Source organism: Mesoplodon mirus, assembly GCF_964341445.2.
Source record: "Mesoplodon mirus genome assembly, chromosome: 7".
In the NCBI taxonomy this organism is placed as follows: domain Eukaryota; kingdom Metazoa; phylum Chordata; class Mammalia; order Artiodactyla; family Ziphiidae; genus Mesoplodon; species Mesoplodon mirus.
Window position 1 is genome coordinate 67,491,961 of NC_138983.1, and position 16,239 is coordinate 67,508,199.

Here is a 16,239-nt window from a genome sequence, read left to right on the forward strand (position 1 = left end):
CTGGTGGTCCAATGGTTAAGACTCTGTGCTTCCACTGCAGGGGGCACGGGTTCGATCCCTGGTTGGGGAACAAAGATCCCACATGCCGCGAGGTGCAGCCAAAATAAATAAATAAACAAACAAAAGCTTATTTAAAAAGCATTGTCAGATATGTTGTCACTAAAAGATCTCACAATCAAAAAACTTATAAGGACAAAACATGTCTGTGAAAACTAAGTTAGTTTGAATCCATGATGGATGTAATACCCCTTGGTATGGTTGTCTGACAGGGTCCTGATTTGCTACCAGATAAGCCAATGAGATATGAGTTATATTTATTGAACATGGAATCAAATATTTAAAAGATGAACACTAGATAACTACAATGATTTTATTCTGCATTGAGCTTTAGTTTATTTCAAGGAAAAGAGTGTTTTCAATATCAAGAAGCATGCATATATATGTGTCTTCCATGCTATTTTTTCTGCAAGTTGCTTTCACTCCAAATTAAAGAAGTAGAGTTCAGCTGCTAACATGTATCTACTATAGTTGCCTTCAAGTTATATGGGGAAACTGAGGCTCAGAGAGGGTCTGGCCCATGGTGACATAGTTAGCAGAGGACAAACACAATATTTGAACCCAACTGTATGCTCTGAATCCAGACGTACATGACATTGTAGGGAATACTCCCAAAGGGTAGAGTCTTTGCCTTTCAAACTCAGAAACTAGAATATCACAATTATAACTTCAGGGAACAGTGTTTTAAGTGAAGAGGTTCTATATTTCCTGGCAGATGATCTTAGTGTCACCAGGAGACACTGGAAAAATAAAAATAAACTCAAGTTAGAGGGATTTCAGATAGTGAGACTCTCTGTTCTATATCCAGCTGCTACAGATTTTTTTATGATACATGCCCAGGGAGGGTTAGAGTGTGACCCACACCCCTGCAATAATACCCAGCCACCAGCCATGCCATTCAAAGTACCAGGGTGGTCACCTTCCTGGAGTCATTTCACTGTTCAGGCCTGCAGGTCCCTGTGGTGGTGGCCAAAGGGTTTGGAGCCCACGTTGGTGGGCATGAAGTTCCTCTTAATCACGGTCCCAGATCTGCTCAGCCAGCCCGCCATCTTATGGGTCACGCAAGTGGCAGTGTTGCACGATCTCTTCTGGGCAGTGATGCTGATTTGTAGGATGGAGAAAATAAGAAGGACTGTCAGTGAGAGGTTGAGGGCAGATGCTGCCCCATGGGACCATCAGTGGAAAATTACTACTCTGAGAGGCACCAATGAACCTTAAATGTTTCTGCTAAATACAATCATCACAGCAGAAAATCAAAGGTTTTTAGGGAAAATGCCACAATCACTCCCTGTAGACATTTCCAGGGGTGTCAGAAGACCAAAGATGTCTCTGGGTTAATGTTCTTGGAACTCAGAACTGTAACAGCCAATCTTTCCTGTGTAAATTAAATACCAACCAAGGCTTATGAGATGAGAGATTTATGGCACTATACCCAATCTCATTCTTAAGTATACACCTTCCCGGTAAGCTGGGGGAAGGGTAAGCCATGTTCTGGGAGGGGTGCAGAGATTTACCTGAAGCCCTCTGTCTCATGCTCCAGCTCACTGGCCTTCATCTGCACATAATACTTCACCGTTTCAGCCAGTAGGAGGCGCGATTCCTCCTCAGTGAATGTAGCAGGTACAAAGCCACTTTCCAAGGCCGACCTAGGGAAGGGAAGGAAGCCCAACTCATGCTCTGAGCCCCTGCCTACCCCCACACCCCAGGATAAGCAGCCAGCTTTCTTGGTTTCTGGGACTTCCACTGAGGATGTGGCCAACCCAATTCTCTCTCTCTTTTTAAGTTCTTTTTTTTAAGGTTTTAAAAATAACATTTATTTCTTAAAAGTTAACATGTGCAGGGCTTCCCTGGTAGCGCAGTGGTTGAGAGTCCGCCTGCCGATGCAGGGGACACGGGTTCGTGCCCCGGTCTGGGAAGATCCCACATGCCGCGGAGCGGCTAGGCCCGTGAGCCATGGCCGCTGAGCCTGTGCGTCCGGAGCCTGTACTCCTCAACGGGAGAGGCCACATCAGTGAAAGTCCCGCGTAAAAAAAAAAAAAATTAACATGTGCATAATAGGAAACCGAAAAACACAAGAAACGAAAAACAAACTCATCCATCATCACAAGCAGTTTACTGTTTGATGTGTCCTTCTAGATCTCATTTGTGTACTTACACAACTAAGCATCCATTTTTATGTAATTAAGATAATACAGTTATGTATCATGCTTGTTCACACATCATTTCAAAGTCCCAAAGCTATGAGTGTTTTGATAACCAAGAATACACTACACCAACTCAATCTGGAAGGAGAAAAATGTAATCCTGCCTTTCTTGGTGACAAACATTTCAGAAAAGACAAAAATGGCAACAGGCCTCTAGACAAACATATCGGCAGAGTTATGATTAACATACTACATTGCCTTAATGTTCAATTAAAAATGAGACATAAAGCAACAGAGTACACAAAGTATAATGCTTCTAAGAGGATTCATTATCCAATCTAAACTATTAAAGTGTTAGCGAGGAGGTATGTTTCCATTGAATTACTTAACAATGTATTCCTATAGTACAGCCAAGAGATGCACACACATCAATGGTTATCATCAAAATATAAATATGAACACGTCCACATACATCACTCCCTTTATACTTCCTTCTGCCCCTCTGCTGCCAACCTAATGAACACGTCCTGACATACATTTCTCAGAGACAGTTAAACAATTCCATGTCCAAGATGCTGCTTTTTCATCAATTATAACAAAGATATTTACAAATTGGTTAATTCACTAGCTCTACTTTTTACAATACATTGTCACTTCAGGACATCTAAAAAAGCCTAGATGTTGCAAAATAATGAATGAACCTAGTCTATAATAAACATTGGTACTTTACAAAAATGCACATATAGACCTATGGTTATAACCTAAAATTGTTTTCTATATGGAGATATTAGCCAAGAGCCCTTTCCCTTCACCCTTCCTCTTACCCCTTCTCCAGCATTTCAACGACTAAGTACAAGACTACATCTAGCTCCAAGAGGTGGATTAACATAGACACTCCCAGAAGATACAGCCCTTCCTAAAAACCAACAAAAGGGCATTAATTAAGGGATTATTTTACTACTCTATTTTTAATATACTTTGGGCATTAGGACTTGCTTATTCTTTAATACACAGCAATATTAACTAAAACACACAAATAGAACAAGGGTTAGACAATCTGAACTTGTCTAAAGACTCATGGGCACAGATCCCTTCTCTGCACTTGCTTCCCTGTCCCCTCTTCCCTCCCCGACCACCCAGTGAACAGTCAGCCTACTCTCCAAGACTCAAGTTTAACAATTCCACTCCCCAAATGTAACCATTCCTATGAATTAACAGAAAAAAATACTTAAAATGTATTACTTTAACTCTCTACTTTCAACATATGTTGTGCACTTTTACACATCTAGAAAGACTAGATGACTCAAATAAGGATTTAAGTTTGTCCAATGAATAAACTGCACACAAAGGCTTTAATCTCAAAGTGTCTTCTAAACAGGAAAACTCTGGCCTAGAACCCTTCCCCTTTTCATTTCTATCAACCCAGCCCAGTTCTCCATGGACAGGGCATAAGGCATGTATCCATCCAAAAATGCCACTTCACCAGGATTTAGGCTCTGGTGTGACCTAAAAGAAGTGGTTTGCTTCAAGTGGATTATATAGACTTGTGAAAGGTGATGGTTAGATTTTCAAGAATTTTATGAGCTTAGTGTAAGTACAGCCATTATTAAAAATTAAATGATAATGATTTGAATTTGAAAATGATTCCAATTTAATGTAATTTGAATAAAGGTGAGAAATTAGATGAAAACATCACATAGATTTAATAACAAATTTATTGGAAAAGTAATTAGCAGATTAGGTGCAATTCATTGATCAAATTATGGTTAAATTAGTAAACAGGTTTGCTAAAGATAGAAATGTTTGGTAACAATCAACAAAAGCATGCTGTAGGTTCAATGAGTTACAGTATATGAAATTTACAAGGAGTATCCTGTATCTTATGTGTGTTTGTAAACTGTGTGATACACATCTTTGTATCATAAAAAGTTTATGATAAACTTATAAACATGTTTACATTCATACATGACCCTCCCCCATAAGAGCCAGATTCAGCACAGCACAACTTAGAACACAGAATTATATGATTGGGAGGTGGGAGTGCTCCTGGCACGGCTGTCTCACCTGAATGGCGCTGAATGGAGCATGCCTGCCTGGTACAGGACCAGGATGCTGAGGACCAGGAAAGGGGGGAACTTCCAAAAGCCCATGACGACTCTCTGCAAGGGAAGAATAACATCAGCACCTGGAGCAATAAATAACAAATTCCATGAGCCCACAGACCCAGGCTCTGCTCCTGCCTCTGCCCCTAACTCCCTGGCATCCTGGCTTCAGGCTGGACATGTCATTCCACTTCACCATCATTTCCTCCTCAGCCAAGTGGACTGCTGGAAGATCCAGTAAGGCTGCAGCATGCTTGTTTTAGCAAAGAAACCTAGTGGGACAACTGGGTGAGGAGGTCTTAGTCCATAGCCCCCGCCCCATCACTCCACTCACTCTCACATACAACCTGTTGGCCAGGACTCCTGGAGGACAGAGTCCGAGTACCTGTCACCACAGCTTTTCCCACTGTGCAACCCAGAGCTGTCCTCCTGGTGCCGGGCTTTTGCACGTACAGGGAGGCGGGAGGGGATCACCGAGGACAAATTTCTGCGGTTGGAATCCCTGAGAAACTGAGGAACCACGTTCTACCGCTCAGCTGCTCCACACTTTGGTAACGAGTGCCCTGTAAGAATCAAGCTGGAAGGGCCTCAGATTGGAACCCAGGACTTAAACTGGGAAAAAAGTTCCCAGAACACGCAACGGGGGCTTGCGTTTAATGGCTGCCTGCCCCTCAGTCACTGCACCTATTTGCCACCCGCTTGCCCTGGCCCAGGTTCCGAAGCATTTCCCGTGGTCCGCTAGGCACAAGACGTGATCCGTGAGAGCACCATCTGCACAAAACGATTCCTGCGTCCAGATCTGCTTGCAGTGCCAGGGGAGCTCCAGCATCCCAAACTGACCTAAGCACGTGTGCTTCGGGAAAGGAAACTGGAGCCCGGCTCAGCGCGGGGAGAGTGAAGCGGGTAGTGCGTGAACTGAGACCATCCCGTGTTACCTGTGGAAGGAGGCTGGGATGCATTGCAGAGTAATGCAGGTTGTGTGAAATGACCTAGATAGAAGTGGACATAGCCTTTGAGACTGGAAGAGATCAGCTAAGAAAAAGTAATGGAGAGAGAGGAGGAAGGGAGGAGAGAGAGAGAAAAACAGAATCCCAGCTAAGCAGGAATCTCCAGGCTTACCTGGCAGCAGGAAGCAGGTGGCTTGGAGCAGAGGAGGGAGCAGTGGCAGTAGCTTTGGCTTCAGGCGATGGCACTGTGGCAGAAGTGGCAGTGACACTCGAGCTGGGCAGTGCGTCTGATGCCTTCCAACACCAGCAGCTGCTCTTATTCCCGCTGCTCTGGGTCTGGGGTGGTCCAGGAGCTCTGGGCAACCAATGAGGGGAAGGATCTGAGCCCCAGAAGGATTGTGTCATCACTTGCGTCCAGAACCTGGAGCATCCAGAAGGACCACCCCACTTGTATTTGCATTGAGGTCATTGATGGCGGGGGCGGGAGGGGGACATGGGGGGGTTGGTGAGGACCAACGAATAACACAGGAAAAGTCAGAAGGAATTTGAGGACAGTATGACGTCATGGTGAACTTCACCTCTTCGGTTTCGCAGGTTTTGAACACGCATGTGTCCCACTCCATCCCCAGCTGTGCGATCTTGTCGGGCAGAGTCCAGCATTACAAGGAACCCTGTCTCCCCTAGGTCTGACCGCAGACCTCCGTGCAAGTGCAGCTTCGAGGGTTAATGCACAGTAGAGTTGATGATTCTGTGCCCAAGGAGGGGGTCTGATTCAGGCAGCTGCAATCACGCACAGGAGGGCAGGGATTGTGGGTATCAGACACAGAGGATCAAGAACTTTGTCACACTGGAACTCTGTTGCAGCTGTGCCTTTTGCAGGTGGAAACATCGTGGGCTAGTAACTTCTAGTGCCTCAGTATACTTATCTTTGAAATGGGGATCATATTCTCATCTTGAAGGAATGTTATCATTACTAAGAATGTACCTGTTATCTGCCCAGGTGGGGATCTAGAAGTGCTTACCAGGGAAGTTCATAGGGGATTCTGTGGGATCCCAATCCATCTTCCCAATCAGCACCCTGTGCAGCTGCCTGGAGTCATGCTGGTTGGTCCACCATGTGGGTTAAGGAGGGGCTGGATGCCCTGCTGGGCCTGAGCAGGGAAGTGCAAGGATAAAAGCTTCCGAGCGGACCTCTAGCCCCACGCCCCTCCCCCGCCATTCATCACCTAAAGTTCAGCCTCCTTCTCGAACCATTTGCCCAGCTGCCCCTTGCTTCCGGCTGCTGTTTGCCAAGATGTTCCAGTGACCCATGATTCCAGCCCTGCACCCACGTCTACCGCAGTTCAGTCCTCTGCTAGAAAGCCCGCCAAGCTTGGTGGTGCTGAAGAGTCCAGCGGAGTGCAAGCCTCGCTCTCACTTCAATCATACTCTACACACACACAGACTCAGTGCTTTCTCCAAACATGTGCTCACTGCCAAACCACAGGCACTCACAAAATGACACTGGCGCTCAGCGGCATCCAGGTGATGCTCGCAGTCCCGCCCTAAATATGCACAGAGCGGCATGATTAGGACCTGCATCCACGAAACCTGCACCGACTCTCAGTAAGTGTGCTCTGTAAAGCCCAATAACCCAGCACCTCGACCCTCCTACACCCTGCCCAGCACGTTTCTGGATCTCTCTGTCGGAGCTCCTGCTCTAAGCCTTCCAGGAAGGTCTGGGGTGCTGACTTGCTGTCCTCAGCAGATAGAATGCAGAAAACGAAGCTTCTCACTGTCCGCAGTATCGCTGGGTCTGAGCACGTAGCGCAAGATGCAAGCAGGCTGTACAGACCCTCCAGCGCGGCAAGCACTGCGGCAGCATCGCGGGGCGGTGGAATAAAACACGGATCCCAGGTAGCTGGTTTTCTCAGGCGGAACCGAAACTAGCCGAAACGAGCCACGAGTGACCCGAGCCACAGGTCCCCGCCCAGACCGCAGTGTCAAGAAGCTTCAGTGTTTTGTTCGACACGGCGGCTGCGTCGCGGCATATCTCTTCCCCTTGCAGGTTGGTGGTCTCCGGGCTCAGGACACCTAACTTCCAAGATGCCCTTATTCCAATTTTCTGCTTCCTAACCGCAGCGGCGGCACTGATGCAAGCGAATAAAACCTTGGGGCAGGGGAACTGGATATCTGAAACTGGCTCTCCTCAGGCAGGGCGGTGGGGGACCCGGGGAATGGAATAACCGGTTGGAAGCGCGCAAGTGCGCTTGGGCGCAGAGCCGGGAAAGGCAAGATGTGCAAGGGAAGGATTCAGGATGGCGGATCGCGGGTTCAGTGCATCTTGGAGTCTCGAGGCAGAAATCGGGGGCTGAGACCCAGACCGGGGTTAGGGAACTCAGCAGCAAGCCTAAATTGGCGAACGCGGCAAAGCAGATACTGTGCGGCATGTAAATTGGGCTCTGCCACTTAAGACTGTTGTAGGCGAGGCTTTAAAACTCAGGTGCAAAACTCTTCTGCCGACATGACTTCCAAGACCTGAGTTTCTGACGTATCAATCTTCTGAAATCATTTGTAAGTACGTGTGTACATGGATTGCCTTTTCCTTTTTTTTTAAAAAAAAATACTTATTCATTCATTTGGCGGTGCCGGGTCTTAGGTGCGGCAGGGCAGATCTTCGTTGCCGCGAGCGCACTGTCACTGCGGTCTGCGGAATCTTTAGTTGTGGCATGCGGAAGGTATGCGGGATCTAGTTCCCTGACCAGGGATCGAACCCTTGTCCCCTGCATTGGTAGCTCGGAGTCAAGCACTGGACCACCAGGGAAGTCCCGCCTTTTCCTGGGGAATTCCCGCCTCTTCCTATTGAGAGAACCATGGCTTTCACCAGTGCAATGGTGATGACAAAATGGTTAAGAAACGACTATTTTAGAAGCCGAATTTGTAACCATATCATTTTGTGAGCTCAGAACTCCACCCCTGGCTGTCACGTGTGCCATCAACCTTCAAAGCCTAAATTCATTCCCCTCTCTGAAATCTTTGGTGGCTACGAAGGGCTAGCAGTGTGAAGCAGGACACAGGGTCTGCACCCAGAGGGTGCTAACGTAGCCTCCTGCAATTTCAGCTTTTCTTGAAAAGTCAGTCTCTCAAGATAGGGAGGAACTATTATGAACTCATCCATCAAGTACTCTGAATTTCTAATGAGTCCTGGTGCTGAGCTGGGGGCAAGGTTAAACAAAAAAATCTTTGGGGCTTTCCTGGTGGCGCAGTGGTTGAGAGTCCGCCTGCCGATGCAGGGGACACGGGTTCGTGCCCCGGTGCGGGAAGATCCCACATGCCGTGGAGCGGCTAGGCCCTTGAGCCATGGCCGCTGAGCCTGCGCGTCCGGAGCCTGTACTCTGCAACGGGAGAGGCCGCAACAGTGAGAGGCCCACGTACCGCAAAAACAAAACCAAACCAAACCAAAAACAAAAGAAACAAACAAACAAAATCTTTGGCACTTAGCAGCATGTGTTGCATACCAGGTGGCACTCACTCAAAGTTTATTAAGTAAAGGAAATTAATTTACTGTGGAAGATTTACCAGCCAGTCTCACCGCTATTATAGGACTCTAATCTAATCCCAGCCAGCAGAGAATCCGGACCTAGTTAGATAGCGCAGCCTTTCAATTGGATTTCAAAATTGTGAGCTCAAACATTTGAGGCACTCCTCATTTTATTTGACATGTAGAGTTGGCTTCCCCATGGACGTTTCAAGACAGAGAAAGGAAGGTTAACCCTAGGGTTCTTTCAGAAGTCTAGAGTCTCGTAGTATGAGATACAAAACTATTCTCCTCTGAGTCCATCCCTGATTTACCAAGTCAACTCAAAGTTTAGACCTTACCATGTGCACATTGCTTATGTTGCATCCAGCCCTACCTGAGACTTCTTTTAACTGAAGCACTAAATGGAAATCCATCTTGAGAAAGTCAAGGAAAATACTGATTTAAAAATAGTTACCTGATTATTTGGCATTTGATTGTACAGTCTTATTTCATAAATTTTAAACCTGAAAACCAGGTTTAAAAGTTTAAAAGGTTTAAAAGGGGGAAACAATCTAGTTTGGAAAAGACATTTTTTACAACATTCTGATAAACTCTAACTGCAGTATTTATTTCCATACTTTTAGCTCAGATTCCTAAGCTTTGTTTTAAAACTTTTTTCAGTTGAAGTATAGTTGATTTACAATGTTGTGTTCATTTCTTCTGTGCAGCAGTGATTCAGTTTTATACATATATATATTATTTAAAATTTTCTTTTCCATTATGGTTTATCTCAGGATATTGAATAATCTATAGGACCATCCATATTGCTGCAAATGGTATTAGTTCATTGTTTTTTATAGGTGAGTAATTTTCTGCTATATATACATCTTTAAAAAAATATTTTAATTTTAAGTATAGTTGATTTACAATGTTGTGTTAATTTCCACTGTACAGCACAGTTATTCAGGTATACATATATATATACATTCTTTGTCATATTCTTTTCCATTATTGGTTTACACAGGATATTGAATATAGTTCCATGTGCTATACAGTAGCACATGTTTATCCATTCTATATATAATAGTTTGTGTCTACTAATCCCAAACTCCCAATCTATCCCTCCCCCACCCTGCCTCCCCCTTGGCCACCACAAATCTGTTCTCTATGTCTGTGAGTCTGTTTCTGTTTCATAGATAAGTTCATTTGTGTCATATTTTAGATTGCACATATAAGTGATATCACATGGTATTTGTCTTTCCCTTTCTGACTTACTTTACTTAGTGTGATAATCTCTAGGGCCATCTGTGTTGCTTCAAATGGCATTATTTCATTCTTTTCAATGGCTGAATAATATTCCATGTTATATATGTACCACATTTTCTTTATCCATTCATCTGTTGAGGGACATTTAGGTTTCTTCCATGTTGGCTATTGTAAATTGTGCTGCTATGAACACTGGGGTGCATGTAACATTTTGAATCACAGTTTTCTCCAGATATATATCGAGGAGTATGATCACTGGATCATATGGTAACTCTATTTTAGGTTTTTGTGTGTGTGTTTTTTTGTTTTTGTTTTTGTTTTTGTTTTTGTTTTTTCGGTATGCAGGCCCCTCACCGCTGCGGCCTCTCCTGTTGCGGAGCACAGGCTCCGGACGCGCAGGCTCAGCGGCCACGGCTCACGGCCCAGCTGCTCCGCGGCATGTGGGATCTTCCCGGACCGGGGCACGAACCCGCGCCCCCTGCATCGGCAGGTGGACTCGCAACCACTGCGCCACCAGGGAGGCTCTCTATTTTAGTTCTTTAAGGAACCTCCATACTGTTCTCCATGGTGGCTCCACCAATTTATATTCTCACCAACAGTGTAGGAGGGTTCCCTTTTCTCCACACTCTTTCCAGCAATGATTATTTTTAGACTTTTTGATGAAGCCATTCTGACCAGTGTGAGGTGATTCCTCATTGTGGTTTTGATTTGCATTTCTCTAATAATTAGTGATGCTGAGCATCTTTTTATATGCCTGTTGGCCATCTGTATGTCTTCTTTGGAAAAATGTCTACTTAGATCTTCTGCCCAGTTTTTGATTGGGTTGTTTGTTTTCTTGATATTGAGCTGTATGTGCTGTTTGTATATCTTGGATATTAAGACCTTGTCAGTGGCATTGTTGTAAATATTTTCCCCACTTCCATAGGCTACCTTTTCATTTTGTTGATGGTCTCCTTTGCTGTGCAAAAGATTTTAAGTTTGATTAGGTCCCAATTATTTATTTTTGCTTTTACTTTTTTCCTTGGGAGACTGATCTAAGAAAATATTGCTACAATTTATGCCAAAGAATGTTTTGCCAAAGTTCTCTAGGTTACTCCTTTAATTCTATATAATTTGTGTATGATACAGAGTCAAAAACAACAACAAAACCACAACAGTAACAACCTCAACAGCGGTAGCAACAACAACACAAATTCATTCTCTTCAGTCTGGGTGAAATTTGGAGCTGTTAAATTAACTGGAGAATTTTAACTGAAAATTGACTGTACACGGCTCCACTTACAAGGAATTTAGAAATCACAATAACAAATAAAAAGCTGAACATACTGAAAAAATCAACAACTCTTCTAGGAGCCCTATGAGAGATAAGGACTCACTGGGCAAATTTCTGCCCCTAAGACTGGGGAGACAGAAAGGTGAATACAGAGAGTAATGGCTTCCCAGAGCAGGCACTCACAAGGGCAAACTCACCTGGAACCAGCAGCGGACAGAGTTAGAAATCCTGAACTATAACCGACGAATTGCTAGAGTCTCAGTGTGGACAACTTCTGAAACTTAAAAACCCACCTTCCTGCCCTGCACGTGTCTGAGATTTACCTCCAGTAGCTCAACCAGGTTCTCACAGTAAATAGGGGAGAAAAATCCCCTCGTGCTTTCAGCTGGGTAAGGAGAAAAGGAATCATTCTAAAATACACCACAGCAATCTGTATTTCTTAATAAGGCCTGCCCTTATTAACTCTTGTTAACCAGAGCCTAGCTTTACTGCGATATTATCAGAGACTAAGTGACCTGGGGGAAGGGAAATTCCCAATTAACTTCATTCCTAGGCTTTCAGGTGGGAGTAGGGAAACACCCAACTCTAGGACCCACTAGTCCCCTCTGTCACCTAAGTGGGGAGTAAAAAAAACTGAGAAACACCTGTGAAGTTCACAGTCCGGTAGAATACTCTCACTAAAAGACTGAGACCTAATTATAGGGCTATGGAAGTCTTTCTCTGTCCTCAGACCTCACCACCACATTACTAAAGGCCTATTTCTAGCGTTTCCCTTGACCTGGTGTACTAAATGTGTATTAAAAGGTGACAAAACAATACGAATAGGCATCAAGTATCAGATCAATTTACTTTTCTTATACTTAGTTGATCTACCAGATAACAATTTGTTCAAAATAATAATAGCAATGGTGTATTCGATAACATACAGTTATATATATCATATATCTATATCTATATAATTAGGTATACGTATGTCTGGAGAATGTTGCTAAACATGAGGAACAGAGAATTTTCAAAATAGATAGGAGGAAGAGGGGGACAGATACCTTGCCCTTGTATCCCTGACACTAAAATACGTAATAGTGCTCTCTGAGAGGGGAGAGAGAACTTGCCACCTGGATCGCAGCACCATATTCTTTTGTCATAAAAATGGATCTATAACTGACTCCTAGTCCTTGCCTGGATGCCACGCTTTCTGCAAGTTGTCAGCAGAAGCTTTGTAATATGACTTCTTAGTGAGTTCACCTAGAGCCTAAAGCACGTATATAATTGAGCCTGAAAAAGAAAGAGGAATAAGACCAGTCTCCTAAGAATGATTATGGTCTCTTAGGGAGGTGAGATTCAACAAATGAAATAATTAAAGAACAATAAAAGAGAGGGAGTTAGTACTTGTTCCCTATTGCTGCTGTAGCAAATTATCAGTACTTTAGTGACATAACGCAAGTTTATAAACTTACACTCTGTGACTAGAAGTCCAACGTCCATCACAGGTCTCACTGGGCAAAAATCTTGGCAGGCTTTCTGGAAGTTCTAGAGGAGAATCCATTTCCTGTTTCTAGTGGCCACCCGTGTTCCTTGGCTCGTGGCCCCTTCTTCCTTTTTCAGAACCAGTAATGGCGACTTGAGTCCTTCTCACATCGCCTCACTCCAACCTCCTCTTCTGCTTCCCTCTTCTACTTGGAAGGAGCCTTGTGATTTTACTGGGCTCACCTGGATAATCCAGGATAGTCTCCCCATCTGAAAGTCCTCAATTTAATCGCATCTTTAAAGTCTCTTTTGCTTTGTAAAGTAGCAAATTTGTGTTTCCAAGGATTAGGATGTGGATGTCTGGGGCTGGGGGTCCTTATTGTACCTACCATAATAAGTAAATGTTGGGCTGACTGGCAAGGACAGTGAATGCTGGGGCTTGGAGAAAGAGGCTGCCATGGGCTGGAGCACTGAGGAAGTCGCCCAGAGCAGGTGGGCCAGAGCCAGAAAATGGCTGAATAGAGGGGAAGTAACAGAGTGCCTGAAAAGAGAGTGCATCTAGTGGGGTGTGGGGCAGGGGGTGAGGAGACCACTCTATATCATGTGCCATCCTCTGTCCCTCTTCTTGAGAACGGTGCCTCCCTAAATCTACGACCTGTATGGCTGGCTGCATTGAAATCTCAAGTATCAGATGTTCCTCCTCTAGCAACTTCCATTTTGTGTTCTTCAATATTCCTGTTCATATGTGCTACAGAGCAAGGGGGGCTGTTGAGCAAACTGTTGTCACGTTTGGTGAAGCTCCAGTAGAGGTGGGAAACGGACTGCTTTGCATCACATAACTCCAGGCCTTGACAGGTTGTTAGGATGCAATTAAATCCTGAAGTTGGTGCTTGAACTTTGAGCCCCATCCCTTACATACTTCTACTAGATCCATTTGACAATAACCAAACAACAAGGCTTTTAATTAAAAAGGATTGTATTAAAGCCCACCTGAAGAAAACCCACTTTATTTTTATAACCTGTATCCAGTATTTAATGATGCATGCAGGTTGGGCAGGCAATAGGGAATTGTTAACACATGGAAGGTGCATGTGAGCCCCGGGACTTGTCACTGCTCGAACTTGGAGAAACTTTCTAATGTGTCTGTGCTCCCAAGAGATATTGTGATCATTATTTAGGCTTCTGGAGCTTTGATGTATGGTTCCCTGATCCCTCGGTGGGACATACCAACTGCCATTAGAGCCTAGAACCAAGAATACAACATCAGTGGATTTTTAGGTTAGGCAAGGAATGAGAAAGGCATTTATGGCAGAAAGAAGGAATGGGATATCGTGTCCATGGGGTTTTCCTGGCCTCTCATTTTTGGGAAATGAGAGGTCTTAGCTTATTTTCCTGTAGTATGGAGGTGACTTGCCCTGGAAAGCTATTTTTAATCTTTTTAATCTCTTAATCATTTATACGAAAGGATCATATAATAAACCTCATAGAAAAATCTCAATTTCCCAACTCAAAAATTAGTAGATACTACTTTCTCAAACCTCAGTGCAAACCCTGGAACTGAATAAGTAAAGCATAGTCTTAAAAGCTATTCTAAATTTTAAAATACTCTTTTATATAACTTTTGAGTCAAAGTGAAAATCAAAACAAAAACTATAGACTATTTTAAATATGCAATCTTTGTATCTTGTAAACATGTCAGTGGTTACAGATGAACTCAGAGAACGAAATCCGAGCATTACATAGTTTCATAATTTACTTATTAACTCAACAAATGTTTACTGAGGGCCTATCATGTTCTATGGAATTTTCTAAGTTCCAGGGATACAGTCAAGGATACATGTAACTTCCCTCATAGAGTTACATGCTGGTGGAAGGACATAGACAAAAACAGAAAAAATAATAAATATATAATATTTTAGATAGTGGTAAGTTCTGTGAATAAAAAATTAAGCTGAATAATCAGGTGATAGAGAATAATCTGAGAAGGAATGTACTTTTGTATATGGTGGTCAGGAAAGTCTTCTCTGAGGTGGTTCATCAGAAAGAAGGAATGGGATATTGTTCCTGTGGGGTTTTCCTGGCCTCTTATTCTTGGAAATTTAGAGGGCCTAGCTTATTTTCCTGTAGTGTGGAGGGGACTTGCCCTTGGGGCTGCTTTCCCAACCCCGCAGCCTCCCTCCTTCCAACGCCGCAGGCTCCTTCTTTCTGTAGACACCAGGAGAGGTTCCTTCCAAAGTCACAATGTTATTTTTAGAGTGACTTCAACTTCCAGGGAAAGAACTGTGTGTGGTTGAGGAGGGCCAGGCTGGTCACTCAGAGAGGTGGAAAGACTCAACTGGTCATGTTAAGGAGTTACTCTGGATGGGTTCCTCTTAGATGATTAAAATTCTGCCTTAGCTTAGACTTACCAGATACACAATGTCTCTCTTCTCCCAGGCTGAGAACAGTGTTCCGTGGAGAAGAGGGATAGAAATAGGAAGTTTCCCACTGTACTACAAAGGTCCTAACAGGGATGACTCCTTTATGGACACTGTCAGGGAGACATAAGGTGCCTATAAGGGGATTTACTCTGTAACCAGAGTCACCTGGGATTGGGAAGAGTAAGACTTTGGTATCAGGCCACTGGATTTGAGTTGTCTCTACCAATCACTTTTTGTCCTCCACACAGTAATCTCCCTCAGCCAGTTCCTCAACATGTAAAATGGGGATAATAATAACTACCTGGAAGTAGTAAAGATATTTATGTTAAAGACCAGACACATTACTTGGCAAGAAGCAGATACGTAAAAGTGGTGGCTAGGCTTATGCCTTCAAGTGCCAAATTACATCAGGTTAATATTGTAAATTAATTGAAATTATTACACACTCCTCTGCCTTCTTAAGAAAAAGGCAACTGTGTTTTTAGTTCTCAAAATGAAACTAATCACCAAGGCCACAACAGAATAAATCTGCCTTCCCTAAACCTCTCAGATACCTGCCTGGTCATGTTGCAGCATCACTGCCCAGCAGGTTAATGACAATTTATATTAAACACCTGGCACATTGTCTGGCATGGAGCAGGCACTCAAGAGTGGTGGCTATTATTGTCATTAAAACAAAAGCTTACCCCTACCCCATCAAGTTCCAAATTATATCAACTGCTATGGGAAATTAGATAAAATGCACTGTATACTCCTCTTCATTCTTAAAAGGATATAACAAATATAATTTTAATCCTTTCTTGATTTCATCGACACCATGATAAGAACATCGCTTAAGGTGCTGGACACTTATACTATCCACTCTCAGGGGCTATAAGACATGTAGGGCCAATAGCCTTGAACTAGTTGATCTCACATTATCTTCCTTTTTGAGGTTTAAAATTAATATAACATTATAGTTATTTTATTTCATTTCTTGTCATCAGGTTGTCAACTATCACTTCTTGCTGGTGTCACTGTAACTGTCTTTTGCAACAGTCTACCCACTCCCATTTTCATTTGGT

General features: G+C 43.7%; 1 protein-coding gene across 1 annotated transcript; it reads right to left on the bottom strand.

Annotated features, from left to right (window-relative positions):
• Window positions 1–998: 998 nt before the first annotated feature.
• LOC309808156 (calcitonin receptor-stimulating peptide 3-like) lies at window positions 999–4,351 on the bottom strand (the record flags this gene model as incomplete). The annotated part of the gene is made up of 3 exons (XM_082628167.1): window positions 999–1,158; window positions 1,572–1,703; window positions 4,266–4,351. 3 exons carry the CDS (start codon window positions 4,349–4,351, stop codon window positions 999–1,001), a joined length of 378 nt encoding a protein of 125 aa, XP_082484293.1.
• Between the last annotated feature and the right edge of the window lie 11,888 nt (window positions 4,352–16,239).